At 48.3% G+C, this 20429-nt stretch overlaps 3 protein-coding genes and 1 pseudogene across 3 annotated transcripts; 1 reads left to right on the top strand and 3 right to left on the bottom strand.

Moving 5' to 3' along the window:
- Positions 1-1381: 1381 nt before the first annotated feature.
- On the bottom strand, positions 1382-4358 carry LOC125514227 (myb family transcription factor PHL11-like). The gene is made up of 5 exons (XM_048679519.2): positions 3835-4358; positions 3261-3395; positions 2990-3065; positions 2308-2377; positions 1382-2201 (listed from the first exon to the last, which is right to left on the bottom strand). Exons 1-5 carry the CDS (start codon positions 3974-3976, stop codon positions 1791-1793), a joined length of 834 nt encoding a protein of 277 aa, XP_048535476.1. The 5' UTR covers positions 3977-4358; the 3' UTR covers positions 1382-1790.
- Positions 4359-9262: 4904 nt separating this feature from the next.
- Positions 9263-11930, bottom strand: LOC125514226 (cell division cycle 20.2, cofactor of APC complex). The gene is made up of 5 exons (XM_048679518.2): positions 11520-11930; positions 11131-11406; positions 10755-11024; positions 9644-10234; positions 9263-9549 (listed from the first exon to the last, which is right to left on the bottom strand). Exons 1-5 carry the CDS (start codon positions 11658-11660, stop codon positions 9403-9405), a joined length of 1425 nt encoding a protein of 474 aa, XP_048535475.1. The 5' UTR covers positions 11661-11930; the 3' UTR covers positions 9263-9402.
- Positions 11931-13356: 1426 nt separating this feature from the next.
- LOC125516851 (uncharacterized) lies at positions 13357-15132 on the bottom strand (annotated as a pseudogene).
- Positions 14083-17279, top strand: LOC125514225 (transcription factor EAT1-like). Its single transcript, XM_048679516.2, has 4 exons — positions 14083-14212; positions 14961-15858; positions 16624-17037; positions 17151-17279. Exons 2-4 carry the CDS (start codon positions 14989-14991, stop codon positions 17244-17246), a joined length of 1380 nt encoding a protein of 459 aa, XP_048535473.1. The 5' UTR covers positions 14083-14212; positions 14961-14988; the 3' UTR covers positions 17247-17279.
- The last annotated feature ends 3150 nt before the right edge of the window (positions 17280-20429 follow it).

Raw genomic sequence — 20429 nt, 5'->3', positions numbered from 1 at the left:
GAAGGCATTGTTTGGATTTGCTCAGCCTTCATCTTTAGGATGAAAACTTAGGATCTAGCCTTCGATGGTTGGTTCCGGTGAATGCAACGCTTGACTGTAGTTCCCTTCCTAGAGGCATTGTTGCTGAAAAAAAATCTTTCTTGTTGTCCTTCTAGCGTGAAGAGATGAGTGGTGCGGATAATCGTTATTATAGTTCGTCAGCCGCTGTTATAGCTTTAGAATCCTAACCCCCCCCCCCCACACACACACACACACACACCCACCCCCGGTATAGCTTTAGTCTTGCATAGCTTTGCACTTTGACGAATTGATGCTTGATGTGTGTGTTGATGTTGTCTATGTGCATCCTAGTCATGAAGAGAGCGGAAGTTGCTTATGTTAGCACTGATGTATGTGCTAGAAGTGTCCTTCAAGTCGAATGAGGGGTCCATGTCATATCATTTCCTCTCCGAACCCTAGCGAGAGGCTTGGGGGCGTCGTGCCACTCCTTCTCCTTCACTGGTATGTCGTTGCCCCTCCTTCACCGCTGGCATGTCGGTATGGTACTATGAGGAGGCCTCGATCTACCAAATCAAGATATAGTTTCTCTCCTTATGGTATTTTTAGGTTGACCTTCATTGTCAGTCGCTTCGACCCTTCCAGTGATGGTAATGATAGCGTAAAGTAAAGCCATCTTCGGTGCCTTATCGTTGATGTTGGCGACGATGGTTGCCCGAGAAATAATATTCCTCGAGCATTCCCATCTCATGGTGTTGTCTGGCAGCGTCGATGGTTCACGGGTGTAGATTCCGGCCATCTGTTTTGGACAGTGATGCTGGGGTCATAGGATTTGTAATGCATCCGCGGCGGCATCCCTTTACAGGTGAGTCTTCCCGCCTCATCTTCGTCACATTAGCACGCTCCATGGTGTCGTCATGAGGCCTTTGAGATCTAATAGAGGTTGAACTCTTGGATCTAAGGCTCTTTCGACTTTGAGAGTTTCTTTTCCAGGGTGATGGTCCGGTAGGACTGTGACCTTGATGACTTACCATCCGCGATCAATAAGGGTAAGTTGACTCCAGCTTGGAGCTGTTTGGGGTGATGCGCCATCAGCCGTATGAGAGGAAGAAGAAGGTTAGCCCTTGGGGACTTCAATGTAATTTTTTTCCAGGGTTTTTGCACTACTCGTTTGGACAACAGACAGTGCTTTTTCGAAGAAGGATACGTGTGTTGACATTCTGTTTCAGAATTGAGAGGTGCACTTTCAGTTGCAGGCTCCAAAATTTGAATTTCCAATTGCTCCTCTTCTACTAGTTAGTCAAGACATGCAAACCACCACCCACCTTTGACTTCCACCTCCCCACAACAAGCCAATAATGCGATCTGCTTACTCGACAAGACATTAGAAACAAGATATCATTTTCATACATAGGAACAGAGCTACTGAACCCAACTACTACAAGACAGACAGAATCTCTTGAAGGTGCCCGGTCTGTTGCATGCAACACTCCATAATGCCATCCCTCAACAGCAGCAAAAACACTCCACGATGCTATGTTGTAGTCGATCAGAATTTTAGGTAGTACATACACAATGCAATCAGATCTCACACTCGATCATCGTCTAGCTACACTTATTCGAAGCCTGGATCTCAATTTCCACAGATTTTACATCAGCATGGGTACGTACGTATGAAGTGTAACCAGACCGTAAACAAGATGATCTCCGTTCGGGACCGCCAAAAGAATCTCTCGTGGGGAACTCAACTGCTCGACTTAAGAACTACGCTCGCCCTTCTACTGAAACACATTTTACCTCCGGTGCTGGCCGACCGCCAGGTCCACCGCGCCGCGCCGCATGCCGTGGGCGGACAGCCGGTGATCGTACCCACCTTTGATGTTCAGGTCCAGCAGGAGCAGGTCCTCGTCCGTGGCGCATTTCACGTCCTCGCCGCCGTGGTAGAGCTGGAAGCCCAGGTTGCCGGCTCTGAGGCCGTCGTCGGACAAGGCCTTGGCCAGCTCCCCGCCGTTCTGCTGGCACGCCTGCGTCGCGTCGTCCATGAACCCCGAGAGAGCTAGGTTGAAGTCGGTGAGCTGCGACCTGGTTGTCTCTAGGGTTGCGTCTCCGCCTGCTTCGTACGAGAGGTTCTTCTGGGCCTTCTCCAGGATCGTCTGCAGGTACTTCCCTTGCGCCTCGATGCGCATTTGCAGCTTCTTCTGAACCTGCATGTGTAGCACAGGAGAATACTGATTGGTTAACACGTTGTGGTTCTGGAGGCAGGGATTTGGAGGAATGAGGCTCATGTTGACGATGGTTTGGACATGTTACCTCAAGCTGTTCGTGCAACTTCCTTTGGACTTCGATTTGATATCTCAATGCGTCCGCGAGTGGCGTTTCTCTGTTCCATGCAAAAGTGTTCAAGAAAAGAAATCATCAAAAAAATATTGTATTTAGGGGCACCGCTTCAGAGAAGAATTGTGTGACATACAACCTACCAAACATGATTGATTTCAAAAATTTAAGACCATAATCAGGCCGGCGACATTTCATATGTTACTTGCTCGTCGAGTGTGAAGAAATACATAAACTGATCCGGTGTGCATGGACTGATCCGGCATTTTGTGTTACTCCTCTATTTTAGAGTTGTTTTTCTGAAGTACTTTAGGTGATGTCGGTATAAAATTTCGTTGTATGAACATAGTATTAATTAACACCTGGTCTGCAGAAATGCATGCATAAGGCCATCTATATGCTTAAATAGTCAACAGATTGATGTCCCTATCCCATGACCTCACCGTCCAAATCATTGAAAGTCCATCACAATCAAGTAAGTTTATTCTTGCGTATAAACCAATATTAGTATTAGTATGTAAGAGTATAGCACGATGAATCGTCATATATAACTCCTATGTCAGCTGAAAGATGCTGCTAGTTCTCCCGTCCTGGTCATTCATGGTTAAACTAGAAATTAGACATGAACGAACGCGCTCTTGGTATAAGGTTGACTCACCCCGTAGTGTTATTCCCGGCGGACGGAACGTTGGGAGGCATCGCAGAGGAGAAACTGATGCCCTGTGCGGCGAAGGCTGTGCAAAGAGAAATCGAGGGCATGTGAGATTTGGAACAGGGAAAAGGTTGGAAACGAAAACCAAGATGCATCGACATCAAATGCTTTATCATGTTGTTTATTTCTTTTTAAAAAGTATAATCATGTCACCTCTTGCTTGGCACAGGGGTGCTTAATCTAAGTACTGCTTTTAGAAGGTACAGTGCGTGCATACCTCCTCTGTTGGTTTCGAAGCCTGTGTCTTTCTTGCTCTGCTTTCCCATCCTGTATTTCTGAAGATGACTCTTGAGGTGGTACAAGGTGAGCCCTTTCATGCCCATCAGTCTCAGCACCGACTTGGGCGTCGCCTCTGTCGACAGTAAAGTCAAATGAGAAACCAAGTCAAAACAGGAGCCTTGGTAACAACTAGTACTACTTGCATATACATGGATGGATCAGAACAGAAAACAATCAAAAAATGGGGTCACAGATCGAGTGATCAACAGATGATCGTGATCAGGATACACGGATCTCTCCGGCGCTACAGCCTACAATTGTGTCAGAGAGTGCGTGCATGCATGCATGCTCGGCCCCTTTGGCCTTTACAGGCTACAGCGGCCGGCCGGGTGGGGCGGGCAAATGCTCCCACAAGCCGCCGGACATGAACATGAGCACGTGAGTGAGCTGGGCGATGCATGAGAGCTCGAGCAGACCGGCTGCTGGCGGCGGTGGCAAATTACTTGCGCGCATCACATGTATGCATGGAGTGGAGAGGCTAGGCATGAGCAGAGGAGGTGACTGGTTCTTACTGTCGGGCCCGCCGAGCTTGGTGACGGCCTCCACGAAGCGCTCGTGCAGGTCGGGCGTCCAGCGCAGCCGGGGCTTGGGGTCCCGCGACAGCACCACCCCGGCGCCCACGCCGTACCCCGCCCGCTCCATCCCCTCGAACATGATGATCTCCGGCGAGCTCTCGCCTCCGTCCGTCCACCTCGATCGCGCCTCCGGCCAGCTGCCGCCCTTCGCCTCCTAGTTAGCAAGCAAGCAAGCTAGCTAGCTAGCTTTCTCTCGTGGCCGATCAACTGGTGATGTATCTCCCGACGTAGCAAGGGCGGCTGCCTGTGTGTGCGTGCTGCAGCGCAGCTAGAGCCTAGAGCGCGAGCGCGAATCTGGTGCCGTGTGAAGTTGGCGTGGGAATTCGGCCAAGCCCGAGGAGGATTCGTGATGGGAATGTGTGCTGCTAGCTCGCTAGCTAGCTATATGGCCGGGCGTGGGCGGAGATAGAGACGCGGGGAGGAGGTGCGGTGCGGTGCGGCGATATGTAAGTAGACAGGTGGGGAGAGAGATGGGCGCCGAGGCGGGCGAGAGAGCATGAACCGAACCGAACCGGACGCCGGGCATCGCATCGCATGCCGCAGCATCGTGTGCGCTGCTCGGTCGATCATGCGTGCGGTGCGGCGCTTGGAATCTCGGGGAGCCTTGCGCTAGGGTAAGCTAGACAAACCGACCGAGCGCCAACCGGGGCGCGACGCGTGGAGGGCCGCCGGCGGCGTACGGCCGGCCGATCGGGCCCGGGAAGGGCGCGCGCCACGTGGTCGCCGCGGCCCCCGACACGGGCGGTTGCGCCATGTGTGCATGTGCGCCGCTGCCGCCGGGTCCCGGTCGTGCTGCTACGCACTCTACGTAGCTAGCGAGGCGAGGGAGGCGCTGTCTGTTGTTCCGATCGATCATGACGGACGCGCCTTTGTTTTTTGCTAAAGATGATCATTGCTCACTTGCTAGATTTTGCCTAAAGATCGTTGGCGATTGGGTGTCGCCTCGCCGGTCAATGATCACGACAACACGCATCGATAGCTCCATCGGCTCACCGCCGGGACCAAGGGAGGTCGACGGACCAAAACCAGGCCAAGCTAGCCTCGCTCTCCTAGGTCGAGGAAACTAACAGCTTGTAGCAGTAGCACACGTCGATGGAACTGGAACTCGTACGGTTCTGATCTATAGAAACCTCCACGGCGAATATTCCGGCGGCGGCGGCGCCGGCGAGTGGCCCGGCGGGGGCGGAGAGTGGAGGAGCGGCGGGGGCGAGAGAGACGCGGGGACATGTTGGCGATGATGTCGCCTGGCCCCTCGCTCAGAGGGAATATTCGCGCCAACTTGGTTGCGACCGCCGCCCCCCACACGCTTTGCTTTTTTGCTTTTGCGCTTGTTCTTTTCTGTCCTCGCCTCCGTTCCGTCCGGCCTCGATAGCCAAGAGATGTCCGTCAGAAAGAAAAAAAACAGCGAAGAGCGTATGGACTTTTTTTTTGGAGTGTGTGCGTATGGATTGGACGGTACGTGACACAACAGTGTGTATGTGCGCGCGCCAAAAGTCTCTGAAAATGGTTTCGCCGCACGTCCAAGTCTGGACTGAAATCTGTATTAATGTCCGAGCCAGCTTTAATAATCTCAGGAAAAAAAAGTCTGGAACTGGGGCCTCATTCGGTTTGGAGGATTTTTATAGGAAAAACATGGGAACAAGGATTCCAGAGGAAAATTTTCTATATATGCATTCGGTTTGTAGGAAATGCGTAAAGTAATTTCATAGGAATACTATTCATTTCCTATGCTTTTGGAGGAAACTACACATCCACTCAAAGCTCATTTTGTGCGTAGGAACGAGGCAAGTCAATTCCTTAGGGTGGCAAGTGCCATCCTATCAAATTCCTATACTACTCCAAATTCCTACGTTTAGATTTCCTCCAAACCGAATGAGCCCTGGAATGCGGACGCAACGAGAACATTTTTTTTTCTTGAGCAACAATTTGAATTCACCATTAACAAAGTGACGACATATTCCGCAAAACAAAAACAAAGTGACGACGTATTTTTTTTGGGGGGGGGGGGGAGGGGAGGGAGTCGTTACCTCGTGCTCTAGTTTTCTTGTGTGGGCTTTATTTCGTAGATGAAATTTGAAAATGAAGATTTGATGTCAGCTGCTTCTGACCTATAAAGGGAACTACGTAACTTCATTTTGTACACTTTGTTGAGCCTCCAAACGCATAGTTTTGTAGAACAACAGTAAATTCACTCAAGCGGATGAAATCGCGTAGTTAGCAAACCACTTCAAAGTTGTGTTTCCAATCAATCTATTGAACCAACACCTTATGATATTATCGTTCAACCTTTATGCTAAGAGTACCTCAATGTCACCTCAAATATCCACAAGTTAATTATTAGAAAAACAACATGTAACCTCAAATCCAAAGTACTCAATCCAACATAAAGGACCTTCAAAGAGCAATATTCAATTCACCACAAAAAGAATAGAGATAGATGAACATTATAAGATCCAACTTTATTAATCAAGCTCATGATACAGTCAAGATCAAAATCCATCAAAAACATGAAAGAGAGAGATCAAATACATAACTACTGGTACAAATCCTCCCCCGAGGATGAACTACTAACACATCACCATGGAGGCAACAAGTTTGATGAAGAGACCTCCATGGATGGGTTCTCCCTCGGCAGAATGCCGGGAAAGGGCTTCAGATGAGATTGCTTCGAAACAGAGACTTGTGGCGACGATAAAATTGTTTCGGGTCTGGCCCCGAAGGTTTTGAAATATATGTGAACTTATAAGTCAGGAATTAGATCAAACAGAACTGCAGGGGGGCACTAGCCTGGATGACCCCGGCCCACCCAATCCCTCTCCCGGTCTCATTTCCTTCCACTCTGCCCCTTCTCCCCCTTGCTTTCCATCCGCACCCTCCACCTCCGCCGTCGCTGTTGTACGTCTTTGGTCACCACAGAGGCATTGCCGAACGTTCGCAACCAACACCAACACGCTCACTCGCCTCTATGATGGCGTTGTCCACCGTGAAGCCGTTTGTACCCAGGTACACTCCGCCCCTATAGACGACCTCCATGAAGGACACCACGCTCGGCTGGTCTTCGATCAAATGCCATTGAGCTTATTTTCGAGCACTATGTCATTTTTAGAGTACGAAGGATGCCGAGCTACTCGATCATGGAGAATGAGTTGTTGTGCGATGCGTGGTTGGCCGTATTCGCAGATTTCGTAGGCAGTGGCAGAGGGGGGACCTTCTGGCACCAAGTGAATAAATCGTTTCACGCATGAAAGCACATTGCGCCCTACGACATGTACATCATTCAACAATGCAATGTGCAGTCGCTATCGTAGTGCTGGTACGCTATCCAAACCAGCGTCACCAAGTTTTGTAACGTGGTTCGTCAGCCGGAGGCAAGGTGGCCATTGCACACGATAGAGGACGAGATCGTAAGTTTTGCTTCCTCTTGCTCAACTTGTTGATTGATTCGTTCACTCAATATTGTTGTACACATTATGTAGCCCGCACGTGCTACCATGATGTAACACATTTCAGAGGGACCGCCATTTACGTACACACACCATTGGATGAAGCTCGAGGAGGAGTATGTGTGGGAGGGCATGATCCGTTGATGAGAAACTTGTTGGATATGCGGTTAATTAGTTGAATTTGAGACATTGTTGTACTAGACTTAATTTGCATGCTATGTATGGATAATTTATGCTATTTTTTATCCAAACTTTGATGAATACCGTCCGGTTTGCATGAATTTCGTCCGGTTAGTTCAAATACGGGTTGAAATGTATGCGGATAGCGTTGTATGATGGCCTCCCGTGCCGTATTCGCGGACTATTCCCCTTGTCCACGAATGAATGCGGGCAGAAATTTACGGATCACTGTTGGAGATGGCCTAATGGTGTGAAATGCTTGCAGCATTGGGGTCAGCATAAGATTCCCCTTGGAGCATATAGATTTGACTCATTTGAGGAGCCCACGTCTGGTTTTGTCTTTGTTCTGATTCCCGCTTTATATGCTCCTTGAAGCAAACTCCTCCCCCCGAGAATCGCATACTTAGGTTTGGGTTTTGGAACTAGAATCGTATGCTTAAAGGCAGACCGGCCGGCCAACAGTCTTCATCTGTTCCCATCGAGGTCGTAACACCCATCGCTAAGCACGTGCTTTCGCCATATTCCCTTCCAATCGAGCACACATGTAGCCGTACACATGCCTCGCTCTCCAGCCAGCGGTAACAATAACCCTAACAATATATAATCACATCAGCTGTAAAAAGAAAATCGGTGCTATAGCCGATCAGCAGATTAGCAACAGCAGCAGAGAGCATCGTTCCATGTTAGCTTTGTTCCTTTTGCTGAGACCCTCACCAATCAGGACACCAAAATATTTTCTGGTTGAGCCGAATCAAAATCTCCCTCCGGCTGGCCGGCCGGGTACGCATGTCTGGCGCATGCACTGCATGCAAACCAAACGGAGGCTCTGATCTGACGGAGAGGGTGGTCGTCGTCGTCGCGCCGCTGCCAAGGGCCAAGGCGGCCGGCCAACCCACCCCACATGAACATATGCTGCGGCGTGGTCCGCGGCGGTACGACTTGTTTAAAAGGCCACATGCCGCCGCTGGCCGAGGAGGAGGGGGAGGGGGATCCGAGGGGGTCTGGTTGTTGGGTGGCGGTGCGGCAGCGGGTCAGAGGGTGAGCTGTGCGGGCGCGGCCGTGGGAGGCGGGGGAGAGGGAGGGGACACGGAATCTCTCGTGCTCTCCACTATTCGTTTACCGCCGCCTGCTTCGGCGGTCGCCTGCTGGTGCTGGTGCTGGTACGGTCGTCGTGGCGGACCGGCGAGCCTGGCGCTCGGCTGGCCGGACTGCCCCGGGGGTGCGGTGCGCAACGCGACAAAGGGGCGGTGCGACCTCGGCCACGTGGGAGCGCTGTTCCTTGCGTGGGTCTTGGGGAAATGCACGGTCCTCTTCCCGGCTGCTCTCTGCCACCACTTTTTGGGTTGGATTAAATTACCCTTCTTCTAAAAGGAGGTCACTGCTGTATGCTGTTCGGCATCATGAGTTGGACCAAGATAACAGGTAACCAGCAACGAATGGATCTTATCTCAAGTTACAGGTAACCAGCAACGATGAGAATGAGATCGATCTTATACGATGTGTACTTATGTTCAGTTTCTGAAGAGTGGAGGTTAATTACGGAAAGGAGCATATATGATGATGCTCCATCAGGCCCTCTGCTCAGCAAAGGGCGATTCTGGAAGAACATGACCTCTAAACCTTTTCTGGATGAGATGAATGCACACAAAGTAAAGGAAACACAGGCCAACAAAAGACACAGGAGGCATTTGTTAACGAGGTTCGGCAATGTGCCTACGTCCCCGGGAGCCGAATTGCGGCGGCTCCATCCGTATATTTCCTTATCCACAGTGAAGTCAGTACATCAGCAGTATATACCCAGGTATTTAGCCTATTATTCTGTACACTACACAGCTGCCCATAGAACCATATCCAGTTCAAGAGATTGTTCACGTTGTTGTCTTCATCGGATATGGGCGAAGCTGCTGCTGAACATGCCGGACTGTGAAGCCTTGGGTGCAGGCTTGGCTACCTCAGGAGTGCCAAACACGTTCCAGAAGCGGAGGGTCTCGTCCGCAGCAGCAGATGCTACCGTGCAACCATCAGGACTCTGCAATTCCACAGCATGACAAGATGATCAGGCAATGAACAAACAGGTTAACATGTTGATAGTATCTGTACAAAAAATGGCCAGAAAGATGTACCTGTGCCATGAAGAGGACACGGGAGGTATGGCCAGTGAGTTCAGCCATCTTGACCATGGAAGGGTACTTCCACAATGTCAGCTGGTTCTGGGTGAATCCGTGTGAGCTCAGCAGCTCTCTCTCATTCTTGTTCCACAGAAGGGAGCACACCTGCGATCCAGTATCAACAGAGTTGAGGCATGCACCGGTGTGTGTGTTCCAGAACTTGATGCAGCGGTCGCTGCCGCCACCGCCAGTTGCCAGCAGGTTGCTCTGGAATGGGCACCATGCGAGCGCCTTCACCGCAGCCATGTGGTCCTCAAGCCTGTGCAGCCACTGGTTGCGGCCTGCGGACGGCATGGAGGATGCCATCGACACGTCCCAAATGTGCAAAAGGTTGTCGTTGCCACCGCTCGCCAGTTGCTGCCCTGAGCCTGACCACTTGAGCCCGCACACCTCCTGGCTGTGCCCCTGGTACGTCTGCACGGCATGGTCCCTGATCCTTACGTCGTTGTTCACAATCCTACCGTCCATGCCGCCAGTCGTCAGGATGTTGTTGTTCCATGCCAGCGAACCGACCCTTGACTCATGCACACCTTTCAGAGTCCTCAACTGCATACAAAGAAGAAAATAACGATCACACACTAAGCATAGCAATTATATTAAAGGATTTATCAATTTTCATTAGATCTTATAGAAAGAGGTAGAATTTCTTCTTTTGCAGGGATTTCAGGAAAAAAAGTCTCTTGTCATTTTTTTTATTCTATTAATGAACAGAATCCGAAGACAAGATTAGTTATTTTTCGTCTACGAATATCCAAATTTTGTAATTCAGCATCTGATCAAGCACATTCAGGCACATAAAAAACATTTTTTTAATGCTGGACAGTGTATAATTGTATACAAAGAAGAATGTAATTCAGCAGATCAAGCACATTCAGCAGATTGGCTATTCTTCGTCTACGAATATCCAAATTTTGTAATTCAGCATCTGATCAAGCGCATTCAGGCACATAAATAACATTTTTTTGATGCTGGACAGTGTATACAAAGAAGAATGTAATTCAGCATCTGATCAAGCACGTTTGGACACATAAATAACATTTTCTGACGCTGGACAGTGTATACTAACCAGGCGGTTGGAGCTGGTGTCCCAGAGCTGAATGTCAGACGAGTTGAGCCCAATAGCAAGATGGCGGCCATCAGGAGCCCAGCTGACGCTGGTGATGGGGCCGTTGTCCTCCTCGACTGTCACAAGCTCAGATGTTGATCCACTGGATGCGTCCCACAAGTACATGGTGTCGCCCAGAGCAATGGACAACACGTTGCTGCTCCCCCAGTCCATCAGGTTGAGGTAGTAGTCGTCGACGAGGTCCGGTGCATCCAGAGTCCTCTCGGCAGACTGCAATTGTCAATCAGACATCACACATCAGTAACCACCACCACCAAATGCTACTACACCTATAGCTCCAACGCATTAGTAGAACCACAAGCGTGCGCATGCATGCCTGGGGAATGTAGCGCCTCTGCTTGGCCGGCTTGGCCTGGTGAGAAGAAACCGTGTCGGCAGCGAAGACGTTTTCCGGCTCCGGCGGCTTGTTCCTGAAGGCGAGGATCCGCGTCCGGTTGTTGAGCAGCTTCTCCGCGAGAAGCCTCCGGTACGCCTCCTTGGAGGGGGACGCCGCGATGGCCGCCGCGTTCTCCTTGTCCTTCTTGGTCTCCGTGAGCAGGTAGTGCGCCATGTCCATGTCCATCGCTGACCGGTCCGGAATGAACCTGTCCCCCTGCGCGCACAGAGAGAGAAGAGGAGAAAAACACCATGTCAGTCAGGCATTCCATCGAACAGCTCGCGCGCAGAACGAATCCGCAGGATCTCGGGGCGGAGCAAACGACTTACGTAGCACTTGGCCGCCGGGTTGCGCGAGGTGGTGCTGAGCGGTGGCATGTAGGGGCGGGAGCCGGCCTCCTGGAGCGGCGGGCGCTGCACGGCGGCGGCGCTGTTCTTGCCGGAAGAGATCGAGTGGGAGCCTGCGTCCATGGTTAGAAGAAACAGAAGAAACAAACAGCAGAAATCGCAACAGAAATCACAGAAGTAAACGCGGATCAACAGATCGATCGGATGAGCAAGCAATCAACAGATCGGGAGCGAGAGAGGCGGCGGCGGCGAGCACGAGAGGGGGGAGGGAGAGAAGAAAGCCACGGATTGCTCGGTGACTTGTGAGGTTCAGGGATTTGACCGCGAGCTGTATTTGTAGGGATCGGCGGCGGGGGCGGACGCAACGGCTAGTCACCACGGAGAAGAGATTAGAGCCGTTGTTGCCCACGGTTTTAGGGTTTGGTACTGGGCTCTATGGGCCTTCCTTCCTCCCTCCCTGGGCCGGAATTTTTTTGAGGGGCTAAAAATTTATGGCTTTCTAAAAAGGATAGCTGATGTAAAACTTAGCAGTCAAGGTTCCCCTCAAAAATATGAAACTCAGTTGTCAAGATTTTATTATTTACCAAAGAAATGGCTAGGCTAATCTGGTACCAAATAAATGTACCACAGTATTCCGCCACGACGTCTCTGCTTGCGAATCATATGTTGGTACTAAGAAAGTTTATATACTCTGAGCACGCGTTGCGAATGTTCATCCAGTTTTTTTTAGGGAATGATCGTCTAGTACATTCCGTTTTTTTTGGACCGCAATAACCAACGAACATTCCCTGCCAAGCATGGCATTTGCGAACGTTTTTTTATGGCAGGTTCTTCAAACACACATGACAATTTCTCAAGAACACACGGCAAATTTTGGCAGTAGAGGATTTGTCAAATTGCCGCGTTTGCTTGAAGAAATTGACATGCTCCCAACGCATATATTGTCATGAAAATGTTCGCTTTGCCATGGTCCCTTAACGAAATTTACTGAATAACATTATTTCTATTAAGTTGGCATTCCGGTGTTGTTGAGTGTGCACAGAAGATTAGAAGTGAGCACCGAGTAAAATCGAACTCGGTGACATGTCCCGACCAGCACGCCCACGACTAACTCGTGCCTGCACATGCATTGGCATCCATTCCCAAATCCAGAAACAGGAAAATGTTTTTCTTCACAAGAATATTCTTGCGTTACAGTACATGACAGCATCTAGAATAATTACAGGCCTTTTGTTTTTCTTTCTACCTGAACTTTGTTACAGGCTTTTCAAGCATCGGATCCGAAACAAGTGGCTGGGATCAAACCCCGCCCAGACAGTCTTCTCATGTCGATGCAGCGAGTAGTCGTATCGATGGTACGACGCCTCAGGGGTGCTCAAGGAAGAATCTGTCGACGACCTGCCATAGCACTCGAGATCTCTTCCTTCAGGTCGGTCAGTATCATCGAAGGGAAAGAGAATTATGCAACTAATCCCTCCGTCCCATAATATAAGAAGTTTTTGCAAGCTATGCCAAAATGTCTTATATTGTGGGACGGAGGGAGTAGTTAATAATACCGTAATCTCCATCGGTTGGCAGGCAACCCATCACAAGATTGACCATGAACAAGTTCCAACATGGTTCTGTTGGCAGATCGCTCAGTCCTCGCAGGCACAAAGCCACCCAAAGCATGGAGGTTGAACTCCTGTGCCTGTATCTCTTGGCTCCTGATCAGTCAAAAAGGATGAAAAGATAGGATCACAATGTCGTTACCGCATTAGCCAGGGTAGTTCCTTTGTCTTGTTATGTAGATGACTTTGAGAGCGGTTGCATGCTTCGGTTAAATGCACTTCTGCAGAAGAAATTCAGACAAAACATATGTATTTAGTTCCAAGAGATGTAGCTTCCAATTCCTAGTACAAGTATTATATGGAAAAGAACAATGGCTTCCAGATAATCCGCCAGCGATGAGCCTATTGTATAAAGAACATTTCTTGATAAAAAAATGTATGATGTACAAGCACAGGCATGATTAAATTGTACCCCCTCCGTCCCAAAATAAGTGTCTCAACTTTGTACTAGCTCTAGTACAAATTTGTACTAAGCTCAAGACACTTATTTTGGGACGGAGGGAGTATGTGCTAACACGGTTAGCTCTCCTCAGATGCAGGATGACGCTCACCTTTTAAATTCTCCAATCTTTTAAGTAGTCGTACAGTTTGTTTCTCCCAGCGGAGTGTACCGGTACATGCATGAAATACGGAAGAATGGAGAAGGCATGACTTGCATTTCCCAACTTCCGGCTGGAAGAGTAACAGCAAAGATGCCAAGTTCAAAGAGTGTGAGTTTCCCATCTTTCAGGTCTTCTGTTCTTAATGATGAAGATATGATAGCCCTTAGCTTTGACGGTTTGACCTCCCTTGCACTGTCTAGAAGACACAATTAGGAAATGATTGCTATTTGACGTGTTCTGTTATATGCTCATAAGTTCTACATGAAGATCAAAAACTGTTGTTTCCATGCCTTCAGTCCTTCACATGCCAGTTACATTTTGCTTGCCAGTTCTCACCATAGTCTTCTCTAGTCCCTACATATTATTGGCATAGCACCCCAACTCGTTCTCAACAATGCTTTTGAGCTACTAGTTTCTGAGCAACATTTCCTTCATTTGATCTGGCAAGAAAGAATTAATCTTGGTAATGCTCTCTTCACATCTCTTTTCTTCAAGCTTTTAGTGCTACTGTCAAGACACACATCACCCCTACTTTTAAAGAATTAAAAAAAATCCTAGAAAAATGGGATCATAATGTTCTGCCTTTTGTTCAGAGAACTTACTTTTAGCTTTATAAGTTGAAACACTTTCAACAACTTCTGATTTCTTGCACTTTCTGAGAAAATTACAGCAACACGAGGGATATTTAGGTCACTACCCATGATTTTGTATTAGTCTCTGCTTATTAACTGGTGAGGTTAAGGTAGTTGAAGCACAAGCTACGAAGATTAATATTTATAGTATGATACCAATAAAGACACACTGGAGTTTGTTGGGTCTTGAGGAAGCAAAGAGACTTCATGTCTCGTCCAGTGTGCTAATACTGCTTCTCCTCATCGAAAGAAGAGACAACCAGATGCCTAGCTTAAACTCCACGTCTTTGCTTTCTTCCGAACAACCAACACGACCAAGGCGAGCTGCAGCCTTCTCTATCTAACAAACAGATTGTCTGTTTCATTCAAGTTGAGTAGCCCTTTTCCTAAATATGCATGCTTGAACCAATGATTTTCTCTATTTTAGATCCAAGCTATTTCAGTTGATCGCTTCTAACATGCTACTGTGTCATTTGTTCATCAGCTTCGTCTCTTCCATTTGGTTCCTTTTCCCCCAAAATTGTACTACTTTAAGATACATCTTTGAGGCTCCTTGGTTACTAACTTTTGTTGTTTTAGATCTTGACTGAAGGCACCAGAGGACAAAATGATTGCTGAGGGAGGTTATTTTGATGGTTCCAGAGATGCTATCCTCATGGCAGGATCACTGATTCATGATTCCCTGGACTCTATTTGTGACAGTACAGAGATTGCGCAAGGAAACTTCCACGGTCCCTCCTTTTTCATAGAAGATATATGCAATCCAACCAATCTTACCTCTGAGCCTGCACGAACTATCAACCATATACAACATCGGGCTGAATTTGACATGGATCAGGATCTTCACGGCCACATGATACAGGAGACCCAGGTAGAAACTTCAAATTGGGTTCCTGCAATGTTCGGTACCCAAAATCATATCATCAGTCAACAGTCAATTGAACAACAAATGGATGACTATGATGCTGCATCATATCCAGATGGTGCTCACACAACTGCACCTGATCTCCTAAATCTTCTACAGATCCCAAGGTACAGTATGACTACTGCATTCCCTTCGACAGAACATATCTTTGGTGATCCAGGGCAGAATGCTGGCAACCAATTGGACATCAACAATGATGTTCTGGGAAGAGCAATTCATGACAGTGGGATGATGCTCGGTGATTCAACTCTACCATTACAATATAATGGTAATCAATCTCACCTATTCAAGGATCTCTATCATTCACTTCCGCAAAGTTTTGGGCTGTTCTCCAGTGATGATGAGAGAGATCGGACGATGGGGGTAGTAGGAGCTGCAGGAAATATTCTCCAAGAGATAGACGGGAGGCAGTTTGGTAGTCCCAAACTGGGAAGAAGTAAGAAAGGTGGCTTTGGCAAGGCAAAAGCTAACTTTGCAACTGAAAAAGAGAGGAGGGAGCAGATAAATGTGAAATATGGGGCTTTAAGATCACTGCTGCCAAGCCCTACGAAGGTTTGTTCAACACATCTTCTCTAGATTTTAAATGATTTTTGGTTCTCACAGTTACTGATAAATCACTTAAATGGCAACTAATCACGTGAATTTTCTACAAAATTCGCTGTCTTTTATTAGTTTCCAGATGTGGCGCCATTTCAGTATGAAGCCAACAATATTTTCTAACAGTATAAAAAGAACCACTACCACTGGCATTTAGAAGGTCAAAACAAACCTGAATTTTTTTTTATGTTTTCATCACCAGCAAGCTTTTACAAAGTTTCCTAGCTACAAAGTCCACCTAATATAAGTTCCACATAGATGGCATACGTTATGTTGGGGAAAGTGTATGCTGGACCTTTCTGTAGGTGCATACTGGAGTTCTCGGTGGATTTAGTTGAAAATTTGATGTGCATAGATCATTAGTATCCAAAGACAACAAATTCGAATGCAACTCCTTTGTTTATGCAGCATAAATACATTACCATTGTTAGATTTTTAGGATCTGTCACTTTTTGCTTAACCGAAGATAAAACAGTTGTGAAACACTGAAGATAAAACAGTTGTGAAACAGAAAAATAATCTTACATAGATCAAATGGGATTTGATTTGACATATACAGCATTACCTTATCACCAACCATACTGATCCTTAAGAGGTATCTTCCGGCTATCTAAGGCAAATAAGACAAATGGAATCATGACAAAACCTTTTTAAATTGTGTACACTTCTTGTATTTCTCGTGAATGTGATGTTATGGGTTATTACAATATTTTTCTTTAGAATGACCGAGCCTCTATAGTTGGAGATGCCATCGAATACATCAATGAGCTGAACAGAACATTGAAGGAACTGACAAGTTTGGTGGAAGGCGATACCAAACATAGGATGAAGAGGCTTAAGTTGGATGACGCAGCACGTGACAACGGAGAAAGTTCGTCGCTGCAGCAAGTGAAGGACGATCAAGACAGTCAGCTGAATGGAGCTATAAGGAGCTCATGGATACAAAGGAGGTCCAAGGAATGCCATGTTGATGTCCGCATAGTTGGTAATGAGATCAACATCAAGTTCACTGAAAAGAAGAAGACTAATTCTTTGCTTTGTGCTGCAAAGGTTATTGATGAGTTTCGTCTTGAACTCATCCATGTTGTTGGGGGGATTATTGGAGATCAACGTATATTCATGTTCAACACAAAGGTAACAATCAGATTTCTTTACTCAAAGCAACACATTGGCCCTCTTCCCCGTTTCTACTGTATTATCACACATGGTGGTACCATTCTGCTTGACATCTCTTACCTACTGTGCAGATATCTGAGGGCTCCTCGGTCTATGCCAGTGCGTTGGCTTCGAAGCTCCTCCGAGCTATGGAGATGGAGCATCTCGCTGTTGATATCTTCAGTTAGCTCAGCCACCATGACGGAGATTCACTGGTGCACCACAATGGTCCATTATGTTAGCATCTACCATTACCAAAGTGTGAGCTTACTAGAAGTAACTAGCCGACCTAGAAAAAACTTTATCTTCAGTGAGTGCTGCTGAATTTTATTTTATTTTTCACGAACTGTCTTGCACACTCGCTGTAATGATCTGATGCTTCTGATTTAGCATTTTCTGGCACTATCACCCACTGCTATTTATACCCATTACTACCCACTTTGATTGTATAGCAGAAAGAATTCACAAAGAGTAAAATGCATCACAAGTCCTAAAACTATCATAGGTGTGTCAGTTTAGTCCTATAACTTTCAAACTGCACTTTTGGGTCCTAAAACTATCGAAAGTATGTCAGTTTAGTCCTATAACTTCGAAACTGCACTTTTGGGTCCTAAAACTATTGGAGGTGTGTCATATTTAGTCCCATAACTTCAAAATTGCAGTTTTGGGTCTCAAAACTATGTATGTTTGTTCATCTGAGGTCCTAATCTTGCATGGCCACCATCCATGGTGCATTTTTTCAAATGAGCCCTTTGTATGTGTTTATATCCCCCAAAGTGGTACATACACTTCCACGTTGCAGTGTGTCCTGCAACCTGCATGCCCACCACCTCCATGGCCATGAGCTGCACAGTAGCCTCCCTGAGAGGTTTGGCGTGACCGTCGGGGAGACCCCGAGCTAGTCGGCACGAAGGACGACATCCCTCTCCCTCGACAAGGCCGCCGGGGAGATCCCGAGCCAATTGGGATGGAGTACGCCATCCCACCTCTCTCTCTCTCTCTCTCTCTCTCTCTCTCTGTTTGATGATATCGTCGTTGCCCCGACACCCTTGCCGTAGAGTTGGCCGTGCAGGCTGTTGTTTGGGCACGAGCATGGTCATAGGTGGTGAGCTGTCGGGCGACACAGAGGAGTGCGCGGAAACTGCAAAGCTGGCGCAGAGGTCATCGAGAGTGACACAACCCTAGCAGTAGCCATAGGTGGGTAGCAATTGGACGTTGTGCGACATGTCGTTCTGCTGCTGTTGGGGGAGGCTGAGATGACCGGTCTACTCTCCTCGCTGGAGCTCAAACCATCATTCCACTGATGGCCTCTGTACCGTCGCCTCTGAGCATTCTGTGCATGGGAGAAGATGAGCGCGTAAGAATGAGGCGAGACAACGCTCTAGTTTTTTTTTTGCATATTTACCTGGTGGGCCCATTGGGTCAGGTCAACGTGGCTACAATCCAAGCATTTCCAAGTGACACGTTGGTGGGTCAATGCTAACCATGCAAGCTTAGGACCTAAGAGGAAGAAACTTACATAGTTTTGGGACCCACAACTACTGTTTCAAAGTTATAGGACTAAACTGACACACCTTTGATAGTTTTAGGACCCAAAAGTGCAGTTTCGAAGTTATAGGACTAAACTGACACACCTCTGATAGTTTTAGGACCCAAAAGTGCAGTTTCAAAGTTATAGGACTAAACTGACACACCTCCGATAGTTTTAGGACTTATGATGCATTTTACTCATTCACAAATTAACTTGCACATGCCTTGGGTTGCAACACTTGCTGCAAAATTGAGTCTAAAAGGGGGGATGGGACTGGTGCTTTAGATCCTTACCACCTTGAGCCCATCATCTGAATGCGGGCCACTCTTCATCGCTCGCCCGACCGACCCATGGAACACCCGCTGCACGCGAATCGGCGAGATCTGGATGAAACGCATCGAGCAATCTGATCGTAAGTAATGCAGGTGATGAGGAAGGGGGTGGTATTGGCATTACCAGTCGGATTGATTCGGGCTGCCTGCGTCCGTACCAGCAAGATCGGCGGCGCTGCGGGGGTGGGAGAAACTGGGGCGGCAGAGTGGGGTGGTTGAGCATGGTTTTTTCGGTCAGGATCTGCCAGGACTTCACTCTTCAGGAGAGGAAGAAGGCATATGGTTTCACATGAGCTTGGGATTAATGTCCGGTGAGAACGTACTTGGTCGGCGGGTAGCAGCTGCCACTGACTGCGGTGGCCGGCGGCGGAAAAGAGTCGTCGTCCGCGTCTTGGCGCCCGTGTTTTAGGGCAGGGCCGGAGCCCGCAGAGTAAAATCGGTGAAAACCACCACGTTTGTGACCAAGGCCAAGTCAACGGGCGACCCCAAAAAAAACTGGTCGAGACAAATGGGACGGCCCAGGGAACCAAATCTTGTCCGTCTCGGACTAAATCTATATCTATATCTGTACTATTATTAAAAGAGCAAACATAAATTTCTCTAAAACCACACAACAAACTGTACACGGAATAATCAGGATCTTCTGATTAAATTAACTTAAACATATTCTACCGTCCATATTATGTCAATGGTCAGCGAAATAGATCAACGTCTCAGATTAAATGTTCCGCCAAGCAGACGCTATCGTCGGCCAATTCTCCGCGCTCCGCATCCCTCGATCCCGCGGCCCACCTGCCTGATTTATGGAACAAAATTAGTGCGTGATCTCCCTCGCTCGCATGATTCCCTTAATTATGGAAACAACTAAAGATTTTTCTTGTTTCTCTCCACTTGTGTCTCCCAAAAATAACTGCTCCCTCCCCTCGCCCCGCTCACCTCTCCCCACGGCCGCGTCGTGTCCACCGCCGCCCCCACGCGACGCAGGCAGGGATCTCCTCCCAAGTTCCCCTCTTCTCCCTCTTCACCATCCCACACGATAAGCGGGCAGCAGAGGACGAAAATGGCGACCACCATCTCTCTCCTCTCCCTCGCCCCGCTCCGACTCACCCACCGCTGCCTCCTCTCCCTCACCTCCGGTAGGCCTCACGTTTCCATACGCTCGCCTCGAAGGACGCAGCCGCCTCAACCGTCTCCGGGCCCGGAGTAGGCGCGAGGAGTAGGCTGCTCTTGGTGCTCAACCGGGCGCTCATGGACGAGGAGCAAGACTGCCGCGAGTGCGCCCAGGTGCAGCACAAGGGCATCGAGGCGGACATCCTGCTGCTTTCTCCACCCCCTCGCCGTCGCCTCTCCGGAACTTCCTCTGGCCTGGGGACATCCTGCTGCTGTCTCCACCCCGTCCAGTCTTCGTCCGGCCTTCTTATCTCCTCCCTCTCTTTGAGGTATGCATGAGCAGCTAGATGGGTTGTTTCTTCTCATCCACTGCGGCCTCAATTCTCTTTTTTTTTAAA

Source organism: Triticum urartu, chromosome 6A (assembly GCF_056163025.1).
Source record: "Triticum urartu cultivar PI428250 chromosome 6A, HENAU_Tu73, whole genome shotgun sequence".
In the NCBI taxonomy this organism is placed as follows: Eukaryota; Viridiplantae; Streptophyta; class Magnoliopsida; order Poales; family Poaceae; genus Triticum; species Triticum urartu.
This window is presented reverse-complemented; position numbering and strand designations above follow the sequence as displayed.

Coding starts and splice junctions, on each gene's coding strand:
- LOC125514227 (XM_048679519.2), bottom strand. CDS start 3,976: ATGTTCGAGGGGATGGAGCGGGCGGGGTACGGCGTGGGCGCCGGGGTG. Junction 3,396..3,834: donor CAAGCTCGGCGGGCCCGACA/GTAAGAACCAGT, acceptor TACTGTCGACAG/AGGCGACGCCCAAGTCGGTG. Junction 2,378..2,989: donor GCCGGGAATAACACTACGGG/GTGAGTCAACCT, acceptor TGCATGGAACAG/AGAAACGCCACTCGCGGACG.
- LOC125514226 (XM_048679518.2), bottom strand. CDS start 11,660: ATGGACGCAGGCTCCCACTCGATCTCTTCCGGCAAGAACAGCGCCGCC. Junction 10,235..10,754: donor ACACCAGCTCCAACCGCCTG/GTTAGTATACAC, acceptor CTTTGTATGCAG/TTGAGGACTCTGAAAGGTGT. Junction 9,550..9,643: donor GTGTCCTCTTCATGGCACAG/GTACATCTTTCT, acceptor GTGGAATTGCAG/AGTCCTGATGGTTGCACGGT.
- LOC125514225 (XM_048679516.2), top strand. CDS start 14,989: ATGATTGCTGAGGGAGGTTATTTTGATGGTTCCAGAGATGCTATCCTC. Junction 15,859..16,623: donor TGCTGCCAAGCCCTACGAAG/GTTTGTTCAACA, acceptor ATTTTTCTTTAG/AATGACCGAGCCTCTATAGT. Junction 17,038..17,150: donor TATTCATGTTCAACACAAAG/GTAACAATCAGA, acceptor CCTACTGTGCAG/ATATCTGAGGGCTCCTCGGT.